At 54.6% G+C, this 12,113-nt stretch overlaps 4 protein-coding genes across 4 annotated transcripts; 1 reads left to right on the forward strand and 3 right to left on the reverse strand.

Annotated features, from left to right (window-relative positions):
* Positions 1-140: 140 nt before the first annotated feature.
* PHYSODRAFT_298931 (hypothetical protein) lies at positions 141-1,250 on the reverse strand (the record flags this gene model as incomplete). Its single annotated transcript, XM_009525440.1, has 3 exons — positions 141-340; positions 403-1,162; positions 1,248-1,250. The coding sequence occupies 3 exons, from the start codon at positions 1,248-1,250 to the stop codon at positions 141-143; spliced, it is 963 nt and encodes a 320-aa protein (XP_009523735.1).
* A 4,187-nt stretch (positions 1,251-5,437) lies between these two features.
* PHYSODRAFT_329058 (hypothetical protein) lies at positions 5,438-7,194 on the reverse strand (the record flags this gene model as incomplete). Its single annotated transcript, XM_009525441.1, has 5 exons — positions 5,438-5,838; positions 6,046-6,166; positions 6,255-6,485; positions 6,809-6,898; positions 6,964-7,194. 5 exons carry the CDS (start codon positions 7,192-7,194, stop codon positions 5,438-5,440), a joined length of 1,074 nt encoding a protein of 357 aa, XP_009523736.1.
* Positions 7,195-7,493: 299 nt separating this feature from the next.
* Positions 7,494-7,992, forward strand: PHYSODRAFT_298932 (hypothetical protein; the record flags this gene model as incomplete). Its single annotated transcript, XM_009525442.1, has 2 exons — positions 7,494-7,674; positions 7,742-7,992. The coding sequence occupies 2 exons, from the start codon at positions 7,494-7,496 to the stop codon at positions 7,990-7,992; spliced, it is 432 nt and encodes a 143-aa protein (XP_009523737.1).
* Positions 7,993-10,507: 2,515 nt separating this feature from the next.
* On the reverse strand, positions 10,508-11,051 carry PHYSODRAFT_329060 (hypothetical protein; the record flags this gene model as incomplete). The annotated part of the gene is made up of 2 exons (XM_009525443.1): positions 10,508-10,643; positions 10,789-11,051. The coding sequence occupies 2 exons, from the start codon at positions 11,049-11,051 to the stop codon at positions 10,508-10,510; spliced, it is 399 nt and encodes a 132-aa protein (XP_009523738.1).
* Between the last annotated feature and the right edge of the window lie 1,062 nt (positions 11,052-12,113).

The raw sequence follows: 12,113 nt of genomic DNA on the forward strand, positions 1-12,113 counted from the left end.
CGCTATCAAGAGCCCGAACACGATAGCATACTCATGGGGTGCGAAAGGTTCCATACGTCTAAGGCGCTGGCGTATCTGCTTCAGCGATTCAAAGTCCTTTGATCTCTTACCCCGACGCTTGGATCGCTTTTGGCGGTCTCTTATCTTTCGAGCTCGCGTAATAACCATCTGCGCAGCGTACCGGTTACTTTCATCCGCGATCGTGTGCAGGAGATGCTTCGGGAAAAAACCCAGAACAACTCTATTGGGGACTCCGCGATCTTGAGAATGTCATCTGTCAGTCCCCATGCGCCTTCATACAGCCCACGATAGTCTGGGTTTCTTTCCATGGATCCTGAAACTGCAAAACGGTGAGCGAGGATTCATCACTAAATAATATGCGTAGCTAGCATATCACCTTACCTGGCTCCCACCCAGACGTCTCCCAGGATTTAATCTCGTTTCGGTTTTTTGCCATCTTTAGAAGTGCGTCGTCATCATTTATGTTGTCTGTCTCATCCGCAGAGCTTGTATCATCATCCTGGGCTTGCGTGTCTTGCATTGCCCAATCCTCCAAAGATGAGTCTTCACTGTCGCATTCCTCATCAGATGCCCCGTCAGACTCAAGTCTGGTGTATATTTCGCGATCGTTCTCCCGAAGCACATTGACATCGGCCGTTGTTGCCAACACTTGTTCTCGATGGTTTGCGCGTTGAGCATCGGTCATATCGTCGAATACATCGCTTACGTCAGACTCATCGCTTTCACGATAACTTGCGTCACTTGTCTCTGAGCCGATCAAAGCGTTTGCGCGTTCGAGCAGTTCTAGATTCGATGCCAAGACCGTGGGCCGGGCCCCAGCAACTACTGCTATCGAACCAGCTCGTGGTGGGAGTCTCTTGGACCTTTGCGTCGGTGTCGTGGCCCTAGCAGCTGACCCCGTTGATCCCACCACCGTGGACTCGCTGGCAGCAGCGGACTCCGACACCTTGGCCACTGGTGCACGTCGCTTGATGGGCTTCGGCTTCTGTGCTGTGGCCGCAGTTGACCCAGTTGGACCAGCGATCGCAGCCTCGCAACTAGCACCGGGCTCCGGCTGCTTGGGTGTCGTGTGCTCCTGCACCAAGGGGGGAGTGAACGCAACTGGCGAGACCCCGATACCAGCAGCACACTCCGTCCCAGTCTCCGTGAGTGGGTATGCGGTGCGTCGCCTAGGGCGCTTGGGGGGAGGGAGGGGGGCTATCAGCACGACCACGTTTCCTTCCAACCATATTAGAAAAAAATGGAGCTGGAGTCCAGTTATGTGGCCGACATTATTTACGTACACCCAGTGTACTGGGTGTACAGTACTTAAAAGTACAGATTTCGATCCTAAGAGCACTGCCACCTGGTGGAGGCAAAAGTTAAGGCCTGTGATTAGTCAACTAGGGTGTATGGCATAACATATAGAAGGTGATAGCATAGGTAATTCGGTACTTGCCCCTACGTGCGAGATCACGTCCCTCGTCCTCGCCAACCGTCCCCACTGGTCTGTCCTCATCCGCCGAAGGCTCTCGCACGCCGTCGCTGTGCTCCAGGCCGATGGAGCCGCAGTACTATGTTCGGCAACGCCCGCTCGTACAGAATCGCATTGCCCATCGACTCGGCCACAGTGCCACCGGAGATCGCGAATCTCGAGCTAAGCTTACCCGATGCCAATCTTCGACACAGATTATGTAGTGCAGCTAGTTTCCATGGTTTGCCTACCGCGCTCGCGAGGACGACGAACCCTTCAGGCTACCCGGTCGTTCATTGTACTAGGGTTTTCTAGGAACCTGAATCAGTAACTAGAAGACATTGAGCAAGGGCAGTAAGTTGTGAACTTACCCTGTAAAGGAATACATGAAGGTTTGCCGTCCTCCTATTGTGCGTTTTAGTTTGTGAGCTCGATGCCGGAACCCACTACAAAGATACTTTTAGTTGAAAAAGGAAAGATGACTTAGATGATCGACGGCCAAGGCCGGGCAAGTGAAGAAGATAGTCATTGGCGAAGTGATGGTTGCGCCGGCGGTGGTTCCGCGCGCGCTGCAGCCGATTTTCGCGATCGTGAACGCACCTATGTCTTGCGAGAAGCGCTGCTGGAGTGCCGTAAGGAATACTTGGGGACACGGAGGTGTGGTATAAGATTTTTTTTAATTTGTTGCGGTTTTGACGACTATCTACTTCCGATACGGCGCGCTGCAGCGGCCTCGCCTACGGGATGCGTGCCTTCCGGACACAAACCCGCAGTAGTAGCCCATCGGAGGCTAGATACAAGTCGGCGAACGAAGATGTGAAGGCGGTGTTGCGGCCGGTGCGCAACTCGTTCGATGAGAACTTGTTCGAGACGATGTGCGAGACCCGATGGGACGTGGACTTCGAGGACTTGACGAACGAGTTCTTGGTGTAAAAATCACGGGGATGACGGCGAGCCTGAAGAACAGGGAACTGCAGACATGGACGGGATGATCGGTGACGAGGTGAAGCTCAACACTTCGATCTCCGACGTCGAGGCCAAGGTGACGGCGTACTTCTTGTCAACGAGATCATTATAAGCAACGGCATGCACGACCTTTTCGTTAGGTAGAAATGTGTGAAGCAGGTTATTGGAGGAGGAAGTTATTGCCGGAGGACTTGGGCAAGAAGGTGAAGAACGAGCTCGAGTATCGAAGTGGCGAAGCCAAGCGCGAGGAAATTGTACTCTGTGGTGAGTGCTCTTGCGTTAGCCGGACAAGGCGACCCGTGCGATCAAGGAACTAGGACCCTGAAGAGAGAAGTCTGGAAGGTTTCCCGGGGGTGCCAGCTCCCGTTCTAGTTTTCGTCAGATCAAGACCAGAAACACACTACTGTCAAGCTCCTAACAGCGTCAACTGCGTGCTTGCATCAGCGAAACCCACTACATATACTGTCCAAGCTCCTAGCAGCGTCAACCGCGCGCTTTCACCAGCGGGATACCGTCTGCAGCGCATAATGCCTTGGGATCACATCAGCGCCGACAACGACTAGCCTCAGCACCCTTGTTCTAGACGGGCGGGACACCACATCCATCGAGTACTCTACGTCACTCTATGCCGTCGTCAGGCGGTGAGGGATAAATATTGCGGCTATATGTGTATGGTGCGCCACTTGATTATGTTCCTGGCATGCGTCGACAGCACCAACATGAGGGACAAAGTCGCTATGGCGCCGCCAGTTCTCAGCTCCGTCTACAGGAACTGCAAGCCGACCAGTCGCCGACCAGTCGGTACCGACACCGTGCTGTATTGACTCAATACGAAACGCACCGAGATGACTGGATTCTACTGAAAGTCAAAATGACGAATCGGCCAAACGTTGCTACATGTCCACTCCATAAGTAGCCGGGATACTACAACTATGAAATGGACGAACGAAAATTGGCAATACGAATTCGAATCCACTTGACTTCATCTTCTGGAGATGGCGCCAGACAGCATCAGCAATACCAGACAGACAACTTCAGCAGCTACAGACGTAGCATTGGCGTGGGTTCGATTGGCTGGGTTTGCTTGGTGACGCATCCGAGACACACTCGCAATTCGTGTTGTACAGTATATTAGAAAATGAGCTCGTACGGATTTTTCGCGAAATGTTTTATGTAATTACGTGATGGGTAATTGTTTTTACGACGTTTTTACGAAATGGGTTTTTGTGCCCAAATTGAGATTACTGGCTCCTGCGCGTTTGATGTCGCCCCTCCTGCATTTCATACAAACAATATGACTGGTTTGGACGTCGATTACCCAGATGTCGCCCTTCCTCTTTTCTATTCAAAACATAAAATGTTTTCGCATGTCAACCCGTGGATATGTCGCCTATCACCAACTAATATTTTATTTAAGAGTTGCTTGACACGTCAACATTTTACCGTGGGATCGGCGCTACGAAAGCGTCATTCAAAATATTTCCTCGCCGTGAAAGTGCTGCTGCAGCAGAGCAAGACAGGACGTGGGTTACGGCATCACTCGTCGAGAAGGCTCAAGGCTTGTGGAGTGTCAAAATCTATCTCGGTTGTTTCACGAATGTGATGCCAAGACACTCCTGCGTTTGCCGTCGACGCTCCTCCTGGAGTTTTGTACTGAGAGAGGGTGCTGTTCACAACGGCGCCGGGCAGCTCCGTGCGCGTCATGGTGCTTTCAATCAAGCCCAGAGGCGCCCTGGCGAAATTGAAGTTCCACAATTGCAGACTGAACGCATGGAATTTTACATGTAGATGTGCAGTACTATTACAAGCAATTATATCGCCCGTATCGTGTTTAATCCTATTGGAGAATCAATAGCGATCCGTTCTAGCATACAGTCGTGTACAATGCACGTCTTGTAATCGGATCACTGTTCAGCCAATGGCAGTGTACAGTAGTCAAGCAATGTAGAGCGTTGTTATTCGATGCCGTGGACTTGGCAGCGCCAGCATGCATTGCACTCGACTCCGTTGGTTTCTACGCGACTCGGGTCACTCCAGGCCATTCTTCGACGCCATCTGCCAGGACAGGAGCCTCCCGTTCCCCTCCCTTGTTCACCTGCGGCGCCCAGAAGCCGTCCGCAGCGCCAAAAAGCTTGTTGAGAGCGGTGCGTTGCGATCGGTGAACAGAGCTACACCGGATGTCGACACCTACACCTATTCATGGTACTGTCGGATCCTCGAATCGACAGCTTGCAGCCAACAACAGTAGCTCACGCTACTGGCGGCCACACCAGCTTCTGTAGCCAACAACAGTAGCTTACGCTACCGACGGCCACTCCACGGCAGGCCTCGATGCAGCTTGTCAGCGGCGTGAACCTCCCCCGCATCGCCCGAAGTGCTTCAGCGCAGCAGCCGCCAGCGGCCGGCATTTTTTTCTCACGGATTTATGGCACATGGTACCACAATTGGCGTCCTTCCACCACAGATGGTACATGGTACCATAATCGCGTCCTTCCAGCACAGATGCGAGCCGGCGTTGCCGACAACCGACTGACATAGTACCGCGGCTCCATCGGCCTAGAGCACAGCGACGGCGTGCGAGAGCCTTCGTTGGATCAGGACAGACTGGTGGGGAAAGCAGGCGAGGACAACGGGTGTGATCTCGCGCTATTGCAGCGCTGGCGTGGTAGTATTGTGGGGGTACTGGTCGTGTCCATGGCCAGCGTGGCGGCGTTGACCGCAGTCGATACTGATTTGATCAGAAAAAGCTGTTTTAGGCGTTGCGGACGGCAATCCGTTGACGGTGGCACGCCGTTCGGTCAACAGCGTTTCCATTAGTGATGGGAGCTGTGAAGCTCGATTTCGTTGAGTAATATTTGAAGCTGCGTACTACACTGAGCAGCTTATGCTGGCAAGCACACATCAAGCATGTTGGCTAGGACGGTGTTGAATATCTTTGAAAAAATAAAACAAACAGGTAGCTAGAGGAAAAAGCAAAGGATATGTATTTGAAGCGTGTTAGTTGCCTGCAATACCGTTAGCACGCTCAACCTGCTCTCGGTCCGCAGGTACCAAGTTCGAAAGTGGCTCCAGTGTATTGGGCCAGTTCATCAAGACCCTGAGGTCGCCGTCCGCTGGATAGTGAATCCCCCGTATACCCTCGTAGTGGTATGTAGGAGGCCCGACAGGCATTTGCTGTGGTCGGCGCAGGTACCTTGCAAGGGCGCGTGCATCCGCAGGGTACAAGGCGGAAAAAGGTTCGAGCGTGTCCTCCCATTCCACCCACGCTCGGATCTCTCCATCTGTCATTCGCTCAGTACCAACTACGCGCACGTAGGGATACGCCCTCTCCTCAGGTGGTACTTCATCAACTTGCGGCGGGTCCTCGTCAGTCTCGGACTCAGCGTCAGTCGTCTCTCCTGGTGAGCCGGGCGGAGGACTAGAGGCTGTCGGGGCACTAGCTGCTCTCGGCGGACTAGAAGCTCTCGGCGGACTAGGAGCTCAAGGAGGACTACCTGCTCTCGGTGGACCGGGAGCTATCGCCAAGCTAGGAGCACTCGTCGTCCGACGAGCTCTCTCTGGACTAGGAGCTCTCGCCGGACTAGGAGCACTAACGCCATGCACACCTCCTTCTTCCTCTTTCTCTTCGCCTTCGTCATACGTGTAGTCTTCGTCGCTAGCGAAACCGTCGTCACTGATCTGGCTGGTCGTCGCAGCGCTGACCGCGTCGATCTCTTGATTGCCGGACTTCGCCGAGCATGGAGCTCCCAGGGAACTGATATCTCTCGCTGGACCAGACGCTGTCAGCACACCAGAAACTCTCGTTAGGTCAAACGCTGTCGGGGGGCTTGGTGATGTAGGAGGACTTGTCGGGACAGAAGCTGGTGATTGTGGCGATCGCAACGGAGCTCTTGGCGGGGGCGTCGGGGCGGACAGAGATGGATGCGGAGTCAGCAGCGGGAACGCGGCAAGCAATGACGAGGCTTGTCCCTGCTGGGGGTGAAAGTCCTGCTGATGCTGACGCTGCTGCTTGGTACTGCGCTGATGCCTGCGGTGAGCCGATCTCCTCGCCATGACCACCAAGGTCGTGGGTAGGAAAGTACCAAATGACCAGGTCGACAGTGCGTTGCGCCTTTAGAGTTATTTTTTTCTTCTTCTAAACCCGGCTTGACTATACATGTAGTAGACGCATGTGCTTTTGGTCGAACGTGGTGGAGTCCATCGCCAAGGCCGGTGATATCTCGCATTACCCATGGCGCGACAGCTCGGCTACCTGGTTAGCCCGTCCCTCTCTAGGGCTCTCGCACGGCATGTCGCCATAGAGCCAATCGAGCCACGATAGTTCCCAGCCGGGCGTTGACAACACGACCTGTGGATGTAGTGCACGACCACGTTCACAAACGCATCGTATCTATCGTCTTCTTGCCATGGTGCCGTCGAGACACACAGCTCTGGTCCGTCCTCGACGTAGCTTGCCACCTGTCGCCAACAGTGATCAGGCTAGAAATGCACAAAAGCGCACAACACAAGCGCTTCTTGTTCACATCGTTGCCCACAACGACCAGAGCCGACACGCTGGCCGTAGATACGAGCAGTGACGCCACGATACTACCACGACAGCGCTGTAATAGCGCGAGATCACGTCCTTCGTCCTCGCCTGCTTTCCCCACCAGTCTGTCCTCATCCACCGAAGGCCCTCGCACGCCGTCACTGTGCTCCAGACCGATGGAGCCGCAGTACTGCGCCGATCGGTTGTCGGCAGCGCCGGCTCGCATACGCGATTATGGTACCATGTACCATATGTTGTGGAAGGACGCCAATTGTGGTACCATGTGCCAAAATCCCGTGAGACAAAAAAGCTCAGCGGAAGCGATGCGGACGACACCATCGCCAACCAGACACGTTGGAATCTGGAGGTTCATGCGGTGACTGCGTCGAGGACTGCCGTGTTTTTTTTCTTTTCTTCTTCAAAATGGTTCCATATTTGTTGTCATGCGGCTCGGCCCGATTGCCCGCACGCCTAGCGCTCGTCGCCAGCTCACTCTCACTCTCACTCCGAGTTTCGCAGGCATTCATGGACTCCTCTTGCGACGGCAGCAGCGGAGCCGATAGCGAGGTCGGTCGACACGAGGCAGCAGCGGATTCTAGTTGTGAGGAGGACGAAGAAGCGGTGGTGACGCTCTCCGTGAAAGAGCTTGAGTTGTGGAGGCAAATAGTTATTTTGCAGGTTGAAGACCATTTTACGAGTAGGTTCGGTGTGTATTGGTTTAGGGTTTAGTGGTTTAGTGTTTAGTGCTGCTGCTGACGCATTTTTGATGACAGACGAGCAATTGAAGAGGATTGCAGAATTAGGACGTGTGCACGGGACCGTAGTGCGAGAAGCCACGCAGTACGTACACAACATGGAGGTGCAGTTGAAGCAACAGTTCGAAGCAGACTGTGCGGGGGTGCGTGCACAGGCCGAGGAGTTCGTGGCGAAAGCGAGGGCGGATAACAAAGCGCTCAAGCGCCGGGTAAAGGAGTTGGAGGTGCAGGCCAATGAGCTGAAAGCGAAGAAGGCGCAGAAAAACTAGTCGCTATAGCAGAATTGAAGAGCTCGTAGTCCTAACCAGAAAATGCACAATGAATTTGATTTGATCTCTACTATAACGTCGCCGTCGACTGCCTATCGAAGCGGCCCGTGTGCTTGCCGTCCATTCTGTCTTAGAGCTGCTGCGGTCGGCATGTCGCCAGCATAGACGTGCTGGTCGGAATGATGTTGGTGGCAAGCCACGTCGAGGAGTAGCGTGGAGAGGGTCGAGGTGCGTGTTTTCTGGCGGCGGTGTGGCCGCGTCGAGTGACAATGCCATTCTGTACTAGCCGGAGCTGCTGACAACCTACCGACAAAGTACTGCGGCTCCATCGGTCTGGAGCACAGCGACGGCGTGCGAGGGCCTTCGGTGGATGAGGACAGACTGGTGGGGAAAGCAGGCGAGGACGAAGGACGTGATCTCGCGCTATTACAGCGCTGTCGTGGTAGTATCGTGGCGTCACTGCTCGTATCTACGGCCAGCGTGTCGGCTCTGGTCGTTGTGGGCAACGATGTGAACAAGAAGCGCTTGTGTTGTGCGCTTTTGTGCATTTCTAGCCTGATCACTGTTGGCGACAGGTGGCAAGCTACGTCGAGGACGGACCAGAGCTGTGTGTCTCGACGGCACCATGGCAAGAAGACGATAGATACGATGCGTTTGTGAACGTGGTCGTGCACTACATCCACAGGTCGTGTTGTCAACGCCCGGCTGGGAACTATCGTGGCTCGATTGGCTCTATGGCGACATGCCGTGCGAGAGCCCTAGAGAGGGACGGGCTAACCAGGTAGCCGAGCTGTCGCGCCATGGGTAATGCGAGATATCACCGGCCTTGGCGATGGACTCCACCACGTTCGACCAAAAGCACATGCGTCTACTACATGTATAGTCAAGCCGGGTTTAGAAGAAGAAAAAAATAACTCTAAAGGCGCAACGCACTGTCGACCTGGTCATTTGGTACTTTCCTACCCACGACCTTGGTGGTCATGGCGAGGAGATCGGCTCACCGCAGGCATCAGCGCAGTACCAAGCAGCAGCGTCAGCATCAGCAGGACTTTCACCCCCAGCAGGGACAAGCCTCGTCATTGCTTGCCGCGTTCCCGCTGCTGACTCCGCATCCATCTCTGTCCGCCCCGACGCCCCCGCCAAGAGCTCCGTTGCGATCGCCACAATCACCAGCTTCTGTCCCGACAAGTCCTCCTACATCACCAAGCCCCCCGACAGCGTTTGACCTAACGAGAGTTTCTGGTGTGCTGACAGCGTCTGGTCCAGCGAGAGATATCAGTTCCCTGGGAGCTCCATGCTCGGCGAAGTCCGGCAATCAAGAGATCGACGCGGTCAGCGCTGCGACGACCAGCCAGATCAGTGACGACGGTTTCGCTAGCGACGAAGACTACACGTATGACGAAGGCGAAGAGAAAGAGGAAGAAGGAGGTGTGCATGGCGTTAGTGCTCCTAGTCCGGCGAGAGCAGGTAGTCCTCCTTGAGCTCCTAGTCCGCCGAGAGCTTCTAGTCCGCCGAGAGCAGCTAATGCCCCGACAGCCTCTAGTCCTCCGCCCGGCTCACCAGGAGAGACGACTGACACTGAGTCCGAGACTGACGAGGACCCGCCGCAAGTTGATGAAGTACCACCTGAGGAGAGGGCGTATCCCTACGTGCGCGTAGTTGGTACTGAGCGAATGACAGATGGAGAGATCCGAGCGTGGGTGGAATGGGAGGACACGCTCGAACCTTTTTCCGCCTTGTACCCTGCGGATGCACGCGCCCTTGCAAGGTACCTGCGCCGACCACAGCAAATGCCTGTCGGGTCTCCTACATACCACTACGAGGGTATACGGGGGATTCACTATCCAGCGGACGGCGACCTCAGGGTCTTGATGAACTGGCCCAATACACTGGAGCCACTTTCGAACTTGGTACCTGCGGACCGAGAGCAGGTTGAGCGTGCTAACGGTATTGCAGGCAACTAACACGCTTCAAATACATATCCTTTGCTTTTTCCTCTAGCTACCTGTTTGTTTTATTTTTTCAAAGATATTCAACACCGTCCTAGCCAACATGCTTGATGTGTGCTTGCCAGCATAAGCTGCTCAGTGTAGTACGCAGCTTCAAATATTACTCAACGAAATCGAGCTTCACAGCTCCCATCACTAATCGAAACGCTGTTGACCGAACGGCGTGCCACCGTCAACGGAGTGGCGTCCGCAACGCCTAAAACAGCTTTTTCTGATCAAATCAGTATCGACTGCGGTCAACGCCGCCACGCTGGCCATGGACCCGACCGGTGCCTCCACGATACTACCACGGCAGGGCTGCAATAGCGCGAGATCACGCCCGTCGTCCTCCCAAACCGTCCCCACCAGTCTGTCCTGATCCAACGAAGGCTCTCGCACGCCATCGCTGTGCTCCAGGCCGATGGAGCCGCAGTACTATATCGGTCGGTTGTCAGCATCGCCGGCTCGTACATAATGGCATCGCCACTCGATTTGGCAACAGTGCCTCTAGGTAACGCGACGCTCGGCTATTCCTCCCCTGCACAATGGCATGGTCTCCTTTCAGCAGCTCCGTCCGCATCCGCATACGCCGAGTACCGGATCTCCCGCGACACGCGCTCGTAGTCATCACCTTTCGTGGTCGCTCGCTTCACCTCGTCAACCCTTCGGACATGGAAAATAATTCCAAACCTCTCGCACCAGCGACGCACGTATTTACACTCGGCTTCGCTCTCGGCGCGGTTGCCGTAGTCAAGATGCACTGCAACCCTCCGTGCTTGTCACTCAGCTTGTGCATTAGGTTAGGTACGCCACCACCATCGAGTCCACTCCCCCAGACAGCGACACTGCCGGGTGCGAGTGCTCACGCGCCTTCATCTCCGTCAGATACTCATCCATCGCCCGGTACAGCCGATTCCTGGGCATGTCACTCTCGTCCGGCTCCGTGAACGCGCGTTCTAGGATGTCGCCGTCCGAAATGCCACCCGTCGTCGTGTCCGTGACCGGTCCTCCTCGCAGGTGCTGCAGTCTGCCGGTCGTCGTGTGCCGGAACTTTGCTCCTGCAATTAGCATTAGAGAAGCTTCATGAGATTGCAGCAGTTTAGCAAGACGAACGATCGTCGTTGGCAAAAATGTTCATCCGTGGCACTTAGTGCTGGTTCCCATAATTTGTTATGTGCAATACTCTGCCAGAACCCTGGACAGAACACAAATCATAATGTAGCCACAGCCGTCGCTCGTGACCGGCGGTGCCGTAATCTGTGTAATAATGCGTAGCGACAGTACTAATGCGTAGTGACTGGGCGGATGGCCTGTTTTTGCTCGCTCCTCTCCTTAGATGTGAAATAGCGACATATTCCCGCATATATGGTTTTGTATAACATGTGAAAAATATGCCAGTATGTGTGTATGTAAGTTCCGTATGTCAGCAGATCCGACGAGTAAATATTTCACTTGACGGATCGTCCGACATTGGTGAATGAGGGGTTAAGTACGTGAAACACGACATTGGTCGTAACACCTGAAGGGTGAATTTGACTCACCCATTAAACCCGCCCGCACGTGCATCGTCGGCGCCGGTTCGGCACCCAAAGTGAGAGCTTGCAAGCCTTCAATAGCCCGCCAAAGCCATAGCCATAGACCCCTACCGTAAGGGCCTCTTTCATGAATCTTTTGCTCGAATATATATCAGAGTGTGGGTACAATAACAACATACACTTGAAGTTTGTATTGCAACAAACTGACCACACCGACGTTTAGCGCACTTGGCCTTTTCCCGCCTTCCGCGCACGTTGTTCCCTCGCCCATCTCGGCCGTGCCATGGATTCCGCTCCGATCTCGACGGCGCAGGACGTCGCGGCGCTGCAGGCGCTGAGCCCGAAGCCGCACCAGTTCATGTTCATGTCGCTGCTGAAGTAGGCGCTGGCGCTGGGGCATCTGCTGCAGAGCGCGCTGCCGCCCCAAGACCCCCAGCAACAGCATCAAAATGAACCCAAACGCGGACTCTTCCGCCGCAACAGCACGTCGTCGTCCAAGAAGAAGCCCAAGAAGGAGCGCAAGAAGCAGAACCGGTACACACGTTGTCGCCGCGAAGGCGAGGGTGTGATGGAGTATATAGGCGACTTACAACCGATG

This window comes from Phytophthora sojae (assembly GCF_000149755.1).
Source record: "Phytophthora sojae unplaced genomic scaffold PHYSOscaffold_3, whole genome shotgun sequence".
Taxonomy (NCBI): Eukaryota; Oomycota; class Peronosporomycetes; order Peronosporales; family Peronosporaceae; genus Phytophthora; species Phytophthora sojae.